General features: G+C 33.5%; 1 protein-coding gene across 1 annotated transcript; it reads right to left on the reverse strand.

Moving 5' to 3' along the window:
- Positions 1-6,354: 6,354 nt before the first annotated feature.
- On the reverse strand, positions 6,355-7,866 carry LOC105778659 (coumaroyl-CoA:anthocyanidin 3-O-glucoside-6''-O-coumaroyltransferase 1). Its single transcript, XM_012602409.2, has one exon. The coding sequence runs from the start codon at positions 7,823-7,825 to the stop codon at positions 6,452-6,454; it is 1,374 nt and encodes a 457-aa protein (XP_012457863.1). The 5' UTR covers positions 7,826-7,866; the 3' UTR covers positions 6,355-6,451.
- Between the last annotated feature and the right edge of the window lie 9,628 nt (positions 7,867-17,494).

A 17,494-nucleotide genomic window follows, 5' to 3' on the forward strand; every position in this document is an offset into this window, starting at 1 on the left:
GACCATGGCAATGTTTTAATGTAAGACCATAATTGGGCTATGGCATTTTAATGAAAAGACCATAACTGGGTTATGACACCTTAAACATAAGACCATGGTTGGACCATGGCAGTAAATGTATACGTGTAAGACCATAGCTAGGCTGTGTCATCCTGATGATAAGACCATGACTGGGTTATGGCATTACGAGTGTAAGACCATGGTAGGGCCATGGAAATTGTGTAAGACGATAGTTGGACTATGGCATCAAGAAAACAATGTACTCAAATCCATAAGATGTTCTCTAATTTAGCAAGGATTGCTAAGTATTATAGGGATTAATGTGAAAGAAATTAAATAGTTATTTATATTGAGCTCAATTATGTGAATTCATCAATCGAAGTTGTGATAAGTAATAAACTCAAGTGTGATATGTTGATAAAATAAGTTTATCAATGTTCAATTTATATGAAATATGTTCAATTATGCTAACAAGTGTTGTTGTTGACGCTTAGACAAGTGTCAAGTTACTAGTTAAATGGTAATATGTTTATTATATGATGCGTTGAAAGGGTAAATGCTCAAATGAAAATATACGTGTGCTCATGAAAGAGTGGTAAGTTTTAAGTTATGCAATTTCTTATAAAAATGAGTTATCGTATGATTAATTCAAAAAAGGTCAATGTTTAAATGCACTAGCTTGTATCTATGGTTGAATGATATGCTTATGACTGGTGTGTTATGCATATGGAATAAGTGTGGAAAGTAAAGAAACGCAAATGAAAATAAAGAAATTTTGGAAGATTTTAAGTTGTTTAAAATCCTATTATGCTAGGAATATTAAGTATAAGTGATACTGTAGAGTTAATCACTTACTGAGTTGTTACATATAACTTCATGAGTATTGTGGTAGCAATATTAGATTATTCTTGATAAGTATAAATTTCATATTTGAAAATGAAGTATTATGATTAAAGTTTATATAAGCTTACTAAGCATTCATTGCTTATGTATTTGTTTTCTTCTACTTTTCAAATTATCAAAAGCTCGATTGGGTTGAAAACTTGTCGAAGATATATCACACTATCCATCGATTCTATCGATATTTTTGAATGTTTTGATTTTGATTGGTTTCAAATATGAATGCTAGATGGAATGAAATGTCTGAAAATCAATTTGTAAACTCCGGTAATGCTCCGTAACCTTGTTCCGGTGACAGATTCAGGTTAAGGCGTTACAATCTACATTTGCAAATGAATCATTTCTCATTTTCATTTCTATTTCCATTTCCATTTTGAGAAAACTACATTTATTTTCAAATTATTTCATTTCTCTATTTCGGAGAAAACCATAATCATTTTTAAATGTTTTTCATTTCTCTATTTCTATTCATTTTATTCATTTCGATTCAAATGGTTTCAACGAGGTAGCAGAAGGATCGATTGGACATATGTATGTTAGGATCAAATGATTTATAATTAAATTCTGGCTTTTTTCCTATTAATTATAAACTCATTTAGTTACGAAGTCATTCCACTATAGTATCGTGACTAAGCTCTCCCTAACAGCATACCATTACGAAAGTAATTACTCAGTGCTCCTCTAATGACCTTGTCATAAGTGTGTTACCCTCATAGGATATCCTTGATCTTTTTGAGATAATATTTGCTCTCCCAATATGATCATATTTTCTCTCATGGTAACCACTACATCTTCCTTCATGAAAAGTCAATTACTATTAAATAGTAATCAAGTTATTCATCATAAAGACGAATGATCCGTGACCATGTTTACTATTTATCAACCATGTAATGCCAATGAGAAGGATATCATTTACCCATATCTCAAGCTATGAATTCCACTATTGTGAATGACGCTACATATTGCAGAAGTTGTACACCTAACATGCCATTTTTCGGTTCCTTATCTATTAGAACTTGGGCTTTTACTTTTATCAAAGTGTACGAGTCACACATACATGATCCATCATCCACTCAGGATTTAGGTATGCCACACTATGAATATCACAAGTGAATAAATTTATAAACAAATTCAAGATCTATTCTTTTTTAGTCCAGCCCGATGCAGTGCCAGTGCAATCAGTCACATGTATGTCTCTATGTTTTGGGAGTTATCTACTTCGATGCCCAAGACAAAACATCTCCTCAATTGGACTTGATAGACGACACATTAGTCTTTGAATCGGTTTGCTCATTTCTGATTAGACTAAGAAAATGTTTACTAATATAAATTGTCTTTCTTTATTATGATCTGACCACGTAACGCCGTTTAATATTAGTTAAACATTAGACAACCAGTGTGCAACATTTGCTTCCATTTTGCTTTGAGTGCAAAAACCATTTCAGGACAATCATACAAAGTATATTAATTTAATCAATGAATTTGTTTTATTGATCAATCAGTTTGAAAAAAAAAATACAAGTTTACAAACGAATATACTACACTCAGGGCACCATATCCAACATTGACTAAATCGTAAGGGTGTGAAAAGTATAGAGGAAAAGGTGAGAATATTAAAAATATAGAAGGATTAAATTTAATTGGAGTGAAAAAGAAGAAATTCTAGAGCTATAATTTTACCTAAGGTGTATAGTGACTCAAGGTAGGAATTGTAGATATTTTCAATGGGTAAAATAATATTTCCTTAATTAGATAATTATGAGAAAAATCTTATGTTTGTAGACAAAATCTCCACCCTTAGATTAAATTGAAAATTGAGAATGAATCTCCACCATTAGATTAAGATGATGACAAATAATTTTTATATTATATTTTAATAGTTTATTAATTAAATCAATAATATATTTTGATGGAAAAGTGTAGAAAACTCTTTCATCTTCCTTACCATCACAGGACGCCATCATTTCATGAAAGAAAAATTTTCTTTCTTTTACAATTTGGTTGTTTCTTCCTTTTTTTTAACCAAACAAAGCTTGAAAACTTCAAATTTTCCCTTATAATTTTAGTGAAATCAATAAAGCAACCTCATAGTAAGCTTAATTCAAAGTAGAGAAAATTGATGTTCATCTTGGAAGAGAGACAAAATATAAGATAGGGTTTGGTGTAAGTAAGGTCAAAATGATAAAAAATTTATTATGAATTTCATATTTGTTTCATTAAAAGTGCATGGAAATTATATGTGTCCATTGTTTTTATATTAAATCTTCTGTATGTGTGATATGTTTATGAAGAGAAAGAGAAGAGAGGTGATTAACATGGTCTTGATATGGGGAAATAAGTAGCACAAGAGTGAAGGAGGAAGAAAGCTCATCCAAGCTTTTGTTGTGTATGTACTTCAAGATTTTTACTTTACCTAATTAAACCTAAATTTAATAAACTATAAGAAAATTGTTATGTTAATATTTATGTGGTTAGTTTATATATGAATATGTTAATATTTATTATGAAATTGACCAAAGAGTAGTGATGATATGAATTGAATTTCAATTACAAAGGAAATAGGTCAAGTGTATGGAAAATTGTGGTAAAAAGGGAATAAATTGTGAAGTGTTCAAAAGTCACCATGAGAATTAAAATATAGTGTGAAGATGTTTAAGTGAAGTGTTACATGAACATGAATTAAATTCTAAAGTGATATTGGAGTGTTTACTAATGTAATTATTGACTTTCTTGATAAAAGGACCAAATTGAAAAGAGTGTAAAGTTCAATATATTATTATTTGATAAGTGTATGAAAATGACATTATAAATTCTCGTGTATACAAGATGTGAACTATTTGGATATAGATGATATGCCATTAGAAAACTTTAAGCACACTAGTGAAAGTGGCACTTCGGTGCATTTTAATGTAAGTACATTCGTGCTAGTGATCTCAGGGTTATTTTCAAATATCTTGCTTGTTTAGTCGAGTCTACTATGGGCTAAACAAAAAGTGAATAATGAAATCAATAGTGAATTGGTAAGTGAGATGTGGTAAGAATGTATGTGAAAATTTATATTTGTAATGTTCTTTTATTTTAATTCATTATGTTATGTTTAATGTATTTATATGTTAAATTCTATTAAGGCAAGAGTAAGTCTAACTCTTGATGTACTTACTAAGTTACAATCTAATTAACACATTATCTTCTAATGCGTAGGTAAAGGTTCGATATAAAGCTCTTGATCAAAGATTTCATCCACAACTCATTTGTTCTCATCACATTACAAGGCTTGAAAGAGATTTTGAAACTAATATTTTGGTAGTAGTTTATGACATGTACATAAGTTTAATTAAGGTATATGTGTATGAAAACTAGTGAAAGTGTATGAAAACTAGTGAAAGCATTTGGTGAAGTTTTAATATTTTGATGGCCTAGTCAATTCAGTTGAATTCTTCTTTGGTTACATCATGAATTACATGATATTTTGAATTGTTTTAATGGTATTATTAAATTATTGAAAAATGTATGAAAATGTTTGTTATTAATTTTGCTATGAAATGAAGTGATTTAGGTTTTGTATGGGCATCCTTACACCCCGAGTGTGATACCTTGAGTTTTGGTATTGATACCTTTTATTTAAACCACTATATTCTCACTATTATGCCTACAAAAAGTTCTTGAACAATCTCCAATCACAAACCAAATTGTAGAGAATGCCTGGAAATAGTTTAAAATCCTCAAATGAGTTTAATATGATTGAAATGAAGAGTAAAAAGTGAAATCAAATAAAAAGTAACTCAATGTCCAAATGTGACATCCATTGCTCGAGTTATTGTTTTAATCAGGGTAAGGGGTGTTAGACATGCCATCAATGGCATGTCAAATCAAAAATCCTGAAAGACCAACATTGGCACCAATGGCTTCTTCCAACCAAGGTGGAGACGAATTTTTCAAATCCAAAATACAGAAGTACCAATCGACAATGCTTCGAACCAACATGCCACTAGGTCTTTTTATCTCTTCTTCCTTCGGCACTTGACAAGTTATTATAAAGAGCTTGATTGAAAATAGATTAAATGAGTTTTGTTGGAATGTTGATTATAGGTTTCTTTTTATTTTGGTTGTATCAAGTGATTTTAAAATTTTGAAACATCTTCTTTTTATTTTCAGTGTTTTTGATTTAGGGTTGAATCTTTAAGATATATGGCCAAAAACTGAAACTGAGGCTTGATTGTGTTCATCAAATTTGGGATAGAGATTTTTGGTTTTTTGTTATTTTTTGTTACTCTTAATTGAGATTGAAACTTAAATAAAATTTCAATTTTCATTACTCAATTTCTTGAATAAGAATATTAAGTGTTTAAAATTTCCAATGTTTGATTGAATTAAGTAGTTTAAATAAAATTTTCAAAAAATTTTTGCTCAATTTCAGTTTCAAATTTCATTCATCAATTTGAGACTTAATTTTTCTTTTATTTTTATTGTTCATCAATGAAACTTTTTGGAGGTGATGAGTATATTTAAAAAAAAGCAAACAAAGAAAATAGTATTAATAATTGAGAATTTAAAACTTAAAAATGAGAAATTAAATAAAACAATACATTAATCCAAAAAAAATTAGTGAAGTATTGGCTCATGAAATACTTTATAATTTTTTTTGAAGTATTATTTTATTTTAAGAATTTTTTATATTTTTATAAAACATTTTAAGATAAAATTGATAGAATATATAAACATTAGAAGGTTGAATTTGTTATCAAACCAATAAAAATTTTATTTCGAATAATTTAGTGATCAAAATTAAAAATAAAATTAAGTAACCAAAATAGAAGCATAAGCAATACTTTAGTGACCATTTCTAAATTTACCCAATTTTTAAAAAAATCATTATTTTTATCGGAACAAATCAATTCATTTAAAAAAACTTATCTTTCTTCTCCACGAAACATATCCAAATCTAGTAGTAATTGTTGTTATCATGTGGTGTACTACTAATTATGCATTTGGATAATATTATTAATTTCTAGTAGTAATTGTGGTTTGGAAACTAATTTATAATTATTCAATCCTTGTTTTTTTATTTTTAACACAATTACAAGTAATTTATTTGAATTTGGTTGTTTTCAATTTATGACGGTTAATATTGTAGCTTAATAATTGATTATTATTATATATTTAATTTGATTTATTTATTTATAAATAAATCATTGCAATATATGTAAAAACAATTTAAAATATAAAAGTTTATTAATATGTATATAAATTTATTAATATATGTAAAAGTAACTTTTTCGGAAAATATTTTCGGAAATCGCTAAACAATAGAAAATATTTTACATGATTCATACAAACACCAGAAAATATTTTCAGTAAATCATTTTTCAAAAAAGTAAATCATTTTCCAGAAATTATTTTCCGGAGAATATTTTACTGGTAAATAAATAGACCTAATCTATCATTATTACGGGAAAATGTTACAAATGGAGTTCGATAGCAACTATTTCAACAATACCAAAATTTAACTATTGTAGTGTAACCAACCGGGCTCAATACCGGAGTTCATAAATTATTGTAGCTGTTGTAAGCCTCGATGAAAAACATCATTGAAGCTATGCAATTCTTCTTGAGAAAGTGCTAACCCAAATTCAACCCCACCTTCCTCTTCTCTGCTCTCAGCCATGGAAATGGATCCAAATGAACCAATGTGAGCCACCTCTGTTTTTCTGGGTCTTCCCCACCCAAAATCTATCTCATAAACACCAAATTTGGGTGATGCAGCTATGCTTATAAAATGGATTCCAGGTTTTAATATTTCTTTCTGCTTTGACAACCATTTCTCTGCCTCTCTTAATGCTCCCACCTCCTCCAATTCCATTACTTGTCTCCCAATGGCCTTTGCAGCCACAATAACTCCTTTCTCTTTCACCAGTTCAGCCTTTTTAGCGGTTGCAAAACGTGGCTGAATGCAGTTCCCGAAGTATGTTGCAGGCAGTTTCAGGTGGTGTCTGCAGTCTGCTGAGAAAACCATATGAGAATCGCCTGATGGTGAAGGATGTTTGGTTTCATTTTCTTGTAATTTGTTCAAACAAACCCACATGTAAGCACATGTTACTACAAAAGTTGAAATCCTTAATTTCTCCGATTTGTTTTCCTCCATCAACTTTCTTGTAACCCAGTTTTTCAGTAACCCAACTTGGGATCGTTTGATGACAAAAGTGACCCGAAGCTTGTTAGTGGGAAGGGTGCCCAACTCCTCCGTACCCCATTTGTCCTTCACGAATGTAGATGCAAGCAGCCCCTGAGGATCTTTGATCAAATCACGGTTGAACTCAGGTGGTGGAAAATTGTTGAGAAAACTGGAATCCCCTTGGGATCTATTAAGAAATGCCCATGATTTCATGAAGTGAATAAACGCTCTACCGTCAGCTACAACATGGTTAAACGTAACACCTAACGCAATCCCTGCGTTGGGAAACACAGTAACCTGAATAGCCATGAGAGACTTCTCCAACTTCTTCATTCCATTTCCATTTGTGCTCGTATTTGGAGGCTGCAATTTCGGGAGAAGAACCTGGAACTCCTCAACACACCGTCCATGATCGCCGATAAGATGGCCGAAATCTACCGTCGACTCTTTAGCAATAAAGCAAACGGAATTGCTGTCTTTGAAGTGAATATAAGGCAATTGAGGCGGTGGAGGCAACACAAGATTGCCCGCAAAGGGAAAGAAATGTTGAAGAGCGAGGGAGAGAGATGATTTCAGATTGGGAACAACAGTTTGCATAAAATAGGAAGTAGGGTAAGGGAAATCATAGAAAAAAAGGCGTTGCATGGGAGGAAAACCGAACCAGTATATATCCAAGAACGTAAGAGGAAGAGTGGAAGCATTAAGAACCGATCCATGCGGGAGGAACACCAAGCTATCTTCAAGAATTTTCATGGTGCAATGATCTGCAGATAAGAGGACCTTAAATAGAAGTTGCGCTTGCCTATGCTAAAATGGGGTTGATTCTTATTAAAATTTCAATGTTATGGAGTTTTAAAGTTCATAAATCCTATGTATGGATTTTGTAACTCGGAGGGATAATTTCTGGGCTTCTAGAATCAGCCAAGTAAAAGTTTAAACAATTAGCTGGGTAAGACAAATTTAGAAAAGTCGAGGCGAATATTATGGCATCTAATAATATTAACAATGACTGCAATTTTTCCAAAAAAGCAATCAGTTGTGTCGCTTGGTTTGAATTTACCAAGATATCTCACACTTTAAATTTACTTAATTTATTCTTATTTTATGACTTCGGCAAAAATGAAAATGGAAAGGCTGCCATTTACACATAAAAGATGTTTTTAAAAAGTTTAAGTGGTAAAAAATTAATAAATGTTAGTGGTACCAAAAGATAAAAGTATTATCATAATAATATATAACTTGTACTACACATTTAAATAGTAGTATAAATATAAATTTTCTAATAAGATAAAGAATCCCGCTACCGTTACGCGACTTAAAACGCACCATTTCAAAAAGAGATATCAAGGGATTTACGTAATTAAACCCACCATCTCAAATAATTTTATGTTAACTATAAAAATTGACAGCACCTTGGTTGAAATATCAAGGTCAAGATCATTACACCTTAACTTTATTAATTTAACGATGAATTTTAATTATTGTAATTAAATTTTATTCGGTTAAGTTTGAATTTTATATTATATTTTTATTTTTAAGCATTTCATAATTATTATTTATAATAATGATAGCCATTATTTATTATTTATTAATAAAAACCGAAGAAGAAAAGAGATTGCCTAGCCTTTTTTTTTTTTTTTTTTTTGTTCAATCTTCCCAGAGCGTAAGTTGCGTGTGAGACTTGTTCAAGTTTATCATTTCAGGCTTTGATTTCTGTTGAAACAATTTTTTTTTATAAATAAAAATTTAAAAAAACAACGGAGATCGACTTTGAAAATAAAATGGGAGTCGTCACCGATCCTTTATTGAGGTGTGATCGGTATACCTTTAAACGATTTTGGCCTACGAGATTTTAAGAAAATAAGTTCGGGAGTCGATTACGTACGAGGAAGGGCTAGCACCCTCGTAATGCCCAAAATTGGTACCGAATTGATTGTTTAATGTCTTAGTGTCGAAACTTGAAAAGATTTTTAAATATGATCCCATGAAATAAAATCTAAAGCAATTGAATCGGATGATAAAACGGACCCATTTCAAAGAAAATAATCGCCACACTCAGTGAGTTAGAGTGCAACCGTTCAATTTTCGAAGTTAGATTCATTTTTTTTATTTTTAAAAAATTTCATATATTTGAGAAGGATATTTGGTTATTTGGGCCAATCAATAAATTAGAACCCAGTAAGCTAGGGTTTAATTTCTCGAGATTCTTAAATATCAAATGTTGTCTTTATTTTAAAATCGAGATAACAAAATGTCGTATCCAGTAAGTTAGGATCCAATATTTTGAAATCTTAAGAACTTTATTTTAATAATTGTATGGTTTTAATAAAATGAACACTTGATTATCTAAATTCGTCGAGAAGAATTGAAGCCCAGTAAGTTAGGGCACTATTTTCTCGAGAATCGTGAATATCGAGTATTTTGACAATTTGCAAAATAAGATGGTTTTTAAAAATTTAATGAAATCCGATTTTTTTTTAAAAATAATGTGATGAGATATTAATGTACAACACACAACAATAATTAATAAACTAAGTTTAGATTAATGGTCATCAATAATTTATGAATACAAATAAACAACATAATATATGTACAAATAATAATCACTTATCTCAAACCATGCAAACATAATTATCAACATAAAAAAACCATAACATTAATAATTAATCTTTAAGTACCTAAAAATAAGAGAAGAAAATATATGAATAAATCTAAAGGAAATTTAAAAGTAATAAGTAGAATAGTATGAAATCAATGATATATATAATAAAAATAATTTAATATAAATTATATATGTTTATATAAAAATAATATTGTATAAAAAAATTTTTGTATTAATCTTTAAAATAAATAAATATAAATAAAGTAAATTCCAAAATTATATCATAGAATATGAACACCAAAGAATATATATAAATTTTAAAATATATAAAAGGGTAATAAAGTTAAATAATACCAATATATATTAAATCTCAAAATAATGATTTATAATAAATTAAAAACATAATATATAATAAATTATGCTATTATTAATAAATTCATAATATATAATGAACAAAGGAGCAAAAAAAAAGTAAAAAGATTAACAATCACCTTTTTCGAACTTTTCGATTTCTTTGAATGAATTTTGTATACAATATGCGTGAGTCCCCTAAAAAGTCTGTGGGGTTTTTATAACCCGAAAATAAAAAGAAAAGAATACAAATTTTCTTCTGTTTTTCTTATTTTCTTATTTTCTTTTTGCTCCCGATTTTTGCCCCTCTTTTCATTTCTTGTTTGTTTTTTGTTGCGCGTTTGCTTGTCTCTTGTAGGTACAGTGTGCAGAGGTGCGGACGTGGCACGTACGGAGGCGAAGGCACGCGCGTACGAGGGCTTGTCACGTGCGGAGGGAGAGCGAGGGGACGTCATTGCTGCGGTGCTGGGAACCCTTGCTGTTAGGGTTTTCGGTGTTTGGGGAAAATCTTGGGCTGAGTTGGGTTCTGGGCTAGGCTAGAGTTTGGGTTTTGGTATAATTTGGGGTTAGAGTCTGTATTTTTTTTTAAATTGATCTGGGCCAATTGTAAATGGACTGTTTTTTTGGACTGAATTTGATTTATTATTTTTTCTTTCTTTTTTCTGCTTATTCTGAATGGGCCCCGTGCAAATTGGGCCTATTACAGCTACCCCTCTTTGCTCATTGTCGTGTAACGAGAATAGAGCAAAAACTAAAGAGGACCAATTTTACCCGGTCGTGCTTGGACCTTAGTGCTCTTCTTTTCAAGTAGTCTCATTCCATCCTGCTGCACCTTCAGAGGTATTGGATTTGGTGCTTCGATCCACTCCACATCAACGTCGGGGAGATAGGATTTGTAACTTGTAGTTTTCCAAAGAACAAAATTTGCTATACTTGGTCTGCTCCATTGCAACTTTAGGGAGATAAGACTTGTAGCTTCAACTTGTTCTGTTGCAACTTTAAAGATAATTCTGATGTAGTCTACTCTACTGCAACTTTAAAGAGATGAGATCATTTTGATCCGCTCCACTACAACTTCAGGGAGATAGGATCTATTACTTTAATCCGCTCCAATACAACTTCAGGGAGATAGGATTATCGGCTTCAATCTGCTCCACTGCAACCTCAGGGAGATAAGATTTGCCATCTTCGATCTGTCCCACTGCAACTTCAGGGGGATAAGACCTGCTTACTTGTTGATTTGTTCTCTAGGGAACATAACCTTTTGATAAACTTAATTATACCTAAGGATTAGGATGGTATGATCAAAATGAATCAAATGCTCCTAACTAGACATGTGAATGATGTTTTCATGAATGCAAGATGCTGCTGTATTACGTAAAATCTATTAAGGCTTTTGTGACGACCGTGCTTTAACACATTCCTTCCTGGCTGGTGCTTTCAATGAAACACTTAATTAAATTGCCCCCGCTGTAAACTTCCAAGTTTAATCCACTGGGATACAAAAGTTGTATCTTCATTCTCAAGATGTGGCTCAAAAATGAGAAGACCTGGCTTTTCAACCCTTTCCCATCACAATTTGAAGGATACCCAACGTGTAATTCTTTGGTTTTTATACCATTCTCAAAGTGCCACATCAAATATTTGTGCGCGAGGAAATTTCCTCCAGAAATCTCTTCTTACCAACTCACGATTATTGCTGACATCTTGTTCAATTTATGCTTTCTTAATAAAATCCAAAAGGGATTATTTTAATTCAGACTTTCCTTTTTAGATTTCTGACCTTTAAACCTGGTTCGTTCTAAACAATAGTTCTGTTTTAGGCTACTGCATTATTAACACTTTTCAGAGTAATATGCAAAACTTCTTTTGTGAAAGTTTTATTAGTCCATTAATCATTATTCCAATGCAACATGTTTGTAGAAAGATCATAACAATGGATAAAAGTTGGTTCTGAGCATAACAGAGAAGTTGATTGGGAATGTGTATCTTAGCAAGAAAAGAAAAGGGTATTTTCAAGAATAACACATTCAGTATAAATAAAATAAGAACTAGGTGCCCCAGTTATCGCAACTTGAATTTCTCTGTACAAACTTTCTGAAGACTATTCTGAGTTCGACATGTGAATAGAAGATCTGTAGTACTCTGTCAATGCTCCAAGATGCCGCATACCATTTCTTGTTGATTCAGGTATAGCAAGATCATCATATGCCCCAATCAAAATTTGAGCAGCTTAAATCACCTCATGCCCCATTCCGATCAATATTTAAGCCGCCCTTTTCGGGTTTTTGACTCAAGCCCCCTTTGGTCTCAAGGAGCCCTTTGCGGGTTTTCTCCTTGACCTCTCCAAATCTTTTTTTTAGGAAACAAAGCGCCATTTGCGAGTTTTCACTTTGGTTCCCTTTTCTTTCAAGTGAAGTATTTCTTGAAAGAGTCTGTGTTTATAGGATTTGGCAAACTTTTACCATCCATCTCGCTTAGGACCAAAGCTCCACCGGAGAAGGCCTTCTTTACAACATAAGGACCTTCCCAATTTGGCATCCATTTCCCTCTAAACTCTTTTTGCATAGGAAGAATCTTTTTTAGCACCAAGTCTCCTTCACGAAATTCTCTAGGGCGAACCTTTTTATTATAGGCTCGCATCATTCGTTTCTGGTACATTTGCCCATGGCGAATGGATCTTAACCTCTTTTCTTCTATTAAGTTCAGCTGGTCATATCAAGATTGGACCCATTCGGCCTCGTCCAACTGGAGTTCAGATAACACCCGTAGAGAAGGGATCTCAACTTCAATGGGTAATACTACCTCCATTCCATAAACTAGAGAAAAAGGTGTTGCCCCGGTAGAAGTTCTAACAGATGTTCGATAGACAAGGAGAGCAAATGACAAATTCTCATGCCAATCCTCGTAAGTTTCTGTCATTTTCCCCACAATTCTTTTAATGTTCTTATTGGTCGCCTCCACTGCACCATTCATTTTTAGACGATACGGCGACGAGTTATGATGTTTGATTTTAAATTGGCTGCATACCTCCGCTATTGTGCTATTATTCAAATTCAACGCATTATCGAATATGATTTTCTCAGGCATTCCATAGCGACAAATGATCTCCTTTTTCAAGAACTTGCTGACTGCTGACTGCTGACTTCGTGACATTTACGTATGAAGCAGCTTCCACCCACTTGGTAAAGTAATCAATGACCATGAAGATGAAACGATGCCCGTTAGAAGCCTTTGGTGATATCGGCCCAATAACATCCATACCCCACATGGAAAACGGCCATGGAGAGGTCATGACATAAAGTGGTGAAGGGGGTGCATGCACATTGTCTCCATAAATCTGACATTTATGACATTTCTTGGCATAATTAATGCAATCTTCTTTCATAGTGGACCAACAGTATCCAAATCTCATGATCTGTCTGGCCATGGTGAAACCATTGGCTTACGTCCCACAGATACCCTCATGGACTTCCTCAAAAATTTTCATGACTTCCACGGCATCCACACATCTTAACAGTACTTGGTCCTTCCTTCTTTTGTATAGCATTTCCCTATCTAAAACATATTCAATGGCTATTCTCATATTTCTCTTGTCATTCTCTGTTGATTGATTAGGGTACTCCCGATTCTTCACATACTGTAGGATACTCTGATACTAAGGATGATCATCTTTTTCCTCCTCCTCAATACTGTAACAATGAGCTAGGGTTTCGTAGATACTTATCTGAATAGGCCTCATTACCTCAAATCTGTTCACCTGAATCAACGAAGCTAGAGTAGCTAATGCATCAGCCATTTGGTTTTCCTCTCGTGGGAGATAACAGAAGGTGATATCGTCGAACTCATCAACCAATTCGAGAACCAGCTTTCTATAACTGATTAACTTAGGGTCTCTAGTTTTCCATTCCCCTTTGAGTTGGTATATCACCAATGCGGAATCCCCATATACTCTTAGCACTTTGATGTTCCGCTCAATGGCTGCACGAATGCCCATAATACATGCTTCATATTCTGCCATATTATTTGTGCAATCAAAGTCCTACTTGCTAGCCACAGGGTAATGATCTCCACTCGGGGATACCAAGACTGCCCCAATTCCATTACCCATAGCATTTGAAGCTCCATCGAAATTTAACCTCCACACGTGATCTCTTTGAGGATTTTCTTTAGTGTTTGCCACATACATCAAGTCCTCGTTTGGAAAATCGAAGTTCAAAGACTCATAGTCCTCCAAGGCTCTACTAGCCAGGAAATCAGCTATTGCACTCCCCTTTATGGCCTTCTGACTTACATATACTATGTCAAATTCAGAGAGCAGGATCTGTCATCTAGCCATTCTCCCGTTTAAAGAAGTGGATTTCATCATATACTTTAAAGGATCAAACTTTGAAATCAGCCAAGTCGTATGATACAACATATATTGCCTTAGTCTTCGTGTTGCTCAGATTAAAGCACAACACAATTTCAATTAATGAGTATCTCATTTCACAGCTAGTGAATTTCTTGCTGAGATAGTATATTGCCCTTTCTTTCTTTCCCGTTTCATCATGTTGGCCCAATACACATCCCATGGAATTCTCAAACACCGTTAGATACAATATCAATGGCCTATCCGGACTTGACGGTGATAGTACAGGAGTATTAGCCAAATATTGTTTTATCTTATCAAAAGCCTCTTGACATTCCTCATCCCAATCGCCCGGATTATGCTTCTTCAAAAGACGAAATACTGGATCACATTTCTTAGTCAATTGTGAAATGAATAGAGCAATGTAATTCAATATTCCTATGAAACTTCAGACTTCTTTCTGAGTGTGTAGAGGAGGTAGGTCTCGGATTGCCTTCACTTTGTCTGGGTCAACCTCAATCCCCTTTCTACTAACTATGAAGCCTAATAACTTCCCTGATCTGGCTCCAAACGTGCATTTTGCTAGGTTAAGCTTGAGCTGAAATTTTCTCAATCTCAAAAATAATCTTTTTAAGACTAGAACATGCTTTTCTTCAGTTCTAGACTTTGCAATCATATCATCAACATAGACTTCGACCTCCTTATGCATCATGTCATGAAACAAAGTCACCATAGCTCTTTGATACATTGCTCCCGCATTCTTCAATCCGAAGGGCATTACTTTGTAACAAAATGTTCCCCATAAGGTAATGAATGTTGTTTTCCCCATATCTTCGGGGTGCATCTTTATTTGATTGTATCCAGAAAAGCCATCCATGAAAGAAAATAATGAGTAGCCCGCCGTATTATCTACCAAAGTATCAATGTGAGGCAACAAAAAATTGTCCTTTGGACTAGCCTTGTTCAAGCCCCTGTAATCCACACACATTCGTACCTTTCCATCTTTCTTGGGAACAGGGACAATGTTTGCTACCCAATCTAAATATTTGATCTCTTGTAAGAATCCAGCATTGAACTGCCTTTTGACTTCTTCTTTTATTTTTAGCACAACATCAGGTCTCATCCTCCTGAGCTTCTGCTGAACTAGTTTACAATCTTCTTTTATGGGCAGACGATGTACCACAATGCTAGTACTTAGCCTGGGCATATCTTGGTATGACCACGCGAAAATATCTTTGAACTCTCAGAGTAATTCAATGAGGTCTTGTTTTGTTTTTGCGGTGATTTTAGTTCCAATTTTCATCTCCTTTCCTTTCTCTAGGCTCACAATTTCTAATGATTCCTTATAAGGTAGGATCTGATTATCCTCTTGTTCTACCATTCTCGACAAGTTCGGAGATATACCACAGTCTTCGTCATTTTTAAAGTCATGAGATCCCTCTAAACACATGTCTCACTCAAAAAGAGGCTCCGTGTTTGAAGCAGCGTCACTCATGTCATTGATATCTGAGGACCTATGAGGGAATATATCAAAGAATATACCAAGAATATATAAATTTATGAATAATTTTTTGTACAATAAGGTTACAAATGAAAGAATTATTTGGAAGACAATAAATCAGATGGAAAATATTTACTTGCGTGAAAAGAAAAAAGAATAATTGCTCGAATTGAATGTAAAGATGTATTTCATTAGAATAATGATATTAAGGCTCAAGCCTATTTCACAAAAGATTTCCTATTATTTCCAGGCTAAAAACAACAAGACTGTTCTGAGCATTACTCTGAATAAGTCCTAAAGACTACAGAGATTTCTTCCACAATCCAATTGTTTAGCTCGCTCCCAGGTTCGTAAGGGTAGATCTCCAACAGGGTCATTTTCTCTGTTGTTTCTATAACGTTGATATGAACATTTTCCAAGATTTCTTCAATGCCTTCGCTTCTGGACACTCCTCGCTCAGAGTGAATAAACCCACCCGACACAAAAGATGTAGATATGTGGGGAAAGGTCAAAGGCTCCTACTTAACTTCATATCTGCTCAAACGTGTCCTTCTTCTCTCTTGTCTTTTCTCTGCTTCTTTCTTCTTCTGTTTCATGTCTGGCTTGTATCCTAAGCCAAAACTATCAAACTTTTCCTTCAGCATCGGTGCTTCAATCTTTCCTTGAAGATATTTTCCCAATCCTTTCTCGGGTGAAGCTCCTCTTCCTATCATCAATCGCAACCCCATCTCTGTGGTCCTGGATATTTTCGGTACTAAAATTCTGCTTCCTTCAGCAATAAACATAGCATTCAAAAATTCTAATGACCGAAAAGAACATTCCACTGCCTCATCATTGATTTCCACATAAGGTGCATCTCCAGTTACTGTTGCAATGATATCTTCCTTTACATTTATTGTTATCAACCGACCTTCTGACACTAACTTCACCTTATGATGTGGCGATGAAGGTACTGCCTCGGCTGAGTGTATCCATGGTCTTCCCAATAAACAGTTGTAGGAAGGTTTAATATCTATTACCAAGAAGTCCACTTCATAAGTAGTTGGGCCAATCATTAATGGTACCTCAATTCTTCCCATAACCCTCTTTTATGTTCCATAAAATGCCCTTACTATGCTCTGGCATGCTTTCATATGTGAACTGTCCACCGGTAACCGACTAAGAGTAGATAAAGGAAATACATTCAGTGCAGATCCATTATCAATCAAGACACCCGGCAATGTGTACCCTTTGCATCGGGTAGTAACGTGTAGAGCTTTAGTAGAAACCCTTCCTCCAGACGGTATTTCGTCATCATTGAGGAAGATAAAATTGTCAGCACTTATATTGTTGACCAACCGATCCAGCTTGTTTATTAAAATATCATCAGCCACATATGTTTCATTTAGTACTTTCATTAGTGCACTTTGATGTACTTCTGAACTTAGGAGCAAAGCTAATATAGAAATACGGGACGGCTGTTTGTGCAGTTGCTCCACAACACTGTATTCGTTGTGTTTCAAAAACTTCAAAAACTCATTTGTCTCATCTTCTTTTATTGGTTCATTAACCAATGGCTTAACTTTCACTGCCTTCCATTTCCTCTGTTCTTTCTTCCAATTCTCTTCTCTTGACGAT

Source organism: Gossypium raimondii, chromosome 10, assembly GCF_025698545.1.
Source record: "Gossypium raimondii isolate GPD5lz chromosome 10, ASM2569854v1, whole genome shotgun sequence".
Taxonomy (NCBI): Eukaryota; Viridiplantae; Streptophyta; class Magnoliopsida; order Malvales; family Malvaceae; genus Gossypium; species Gossypium raimondii.

What these genes read in the sequence shown, in the direction of transcription:
- LOC105778659 (XM_012602409.2), bottom strand. Translation starts at nt 7,825, where the DNA reads ATGAAAATTCTTGAAGATAGCTTGGTGTTCCTCCCGCATGGATCGGTT.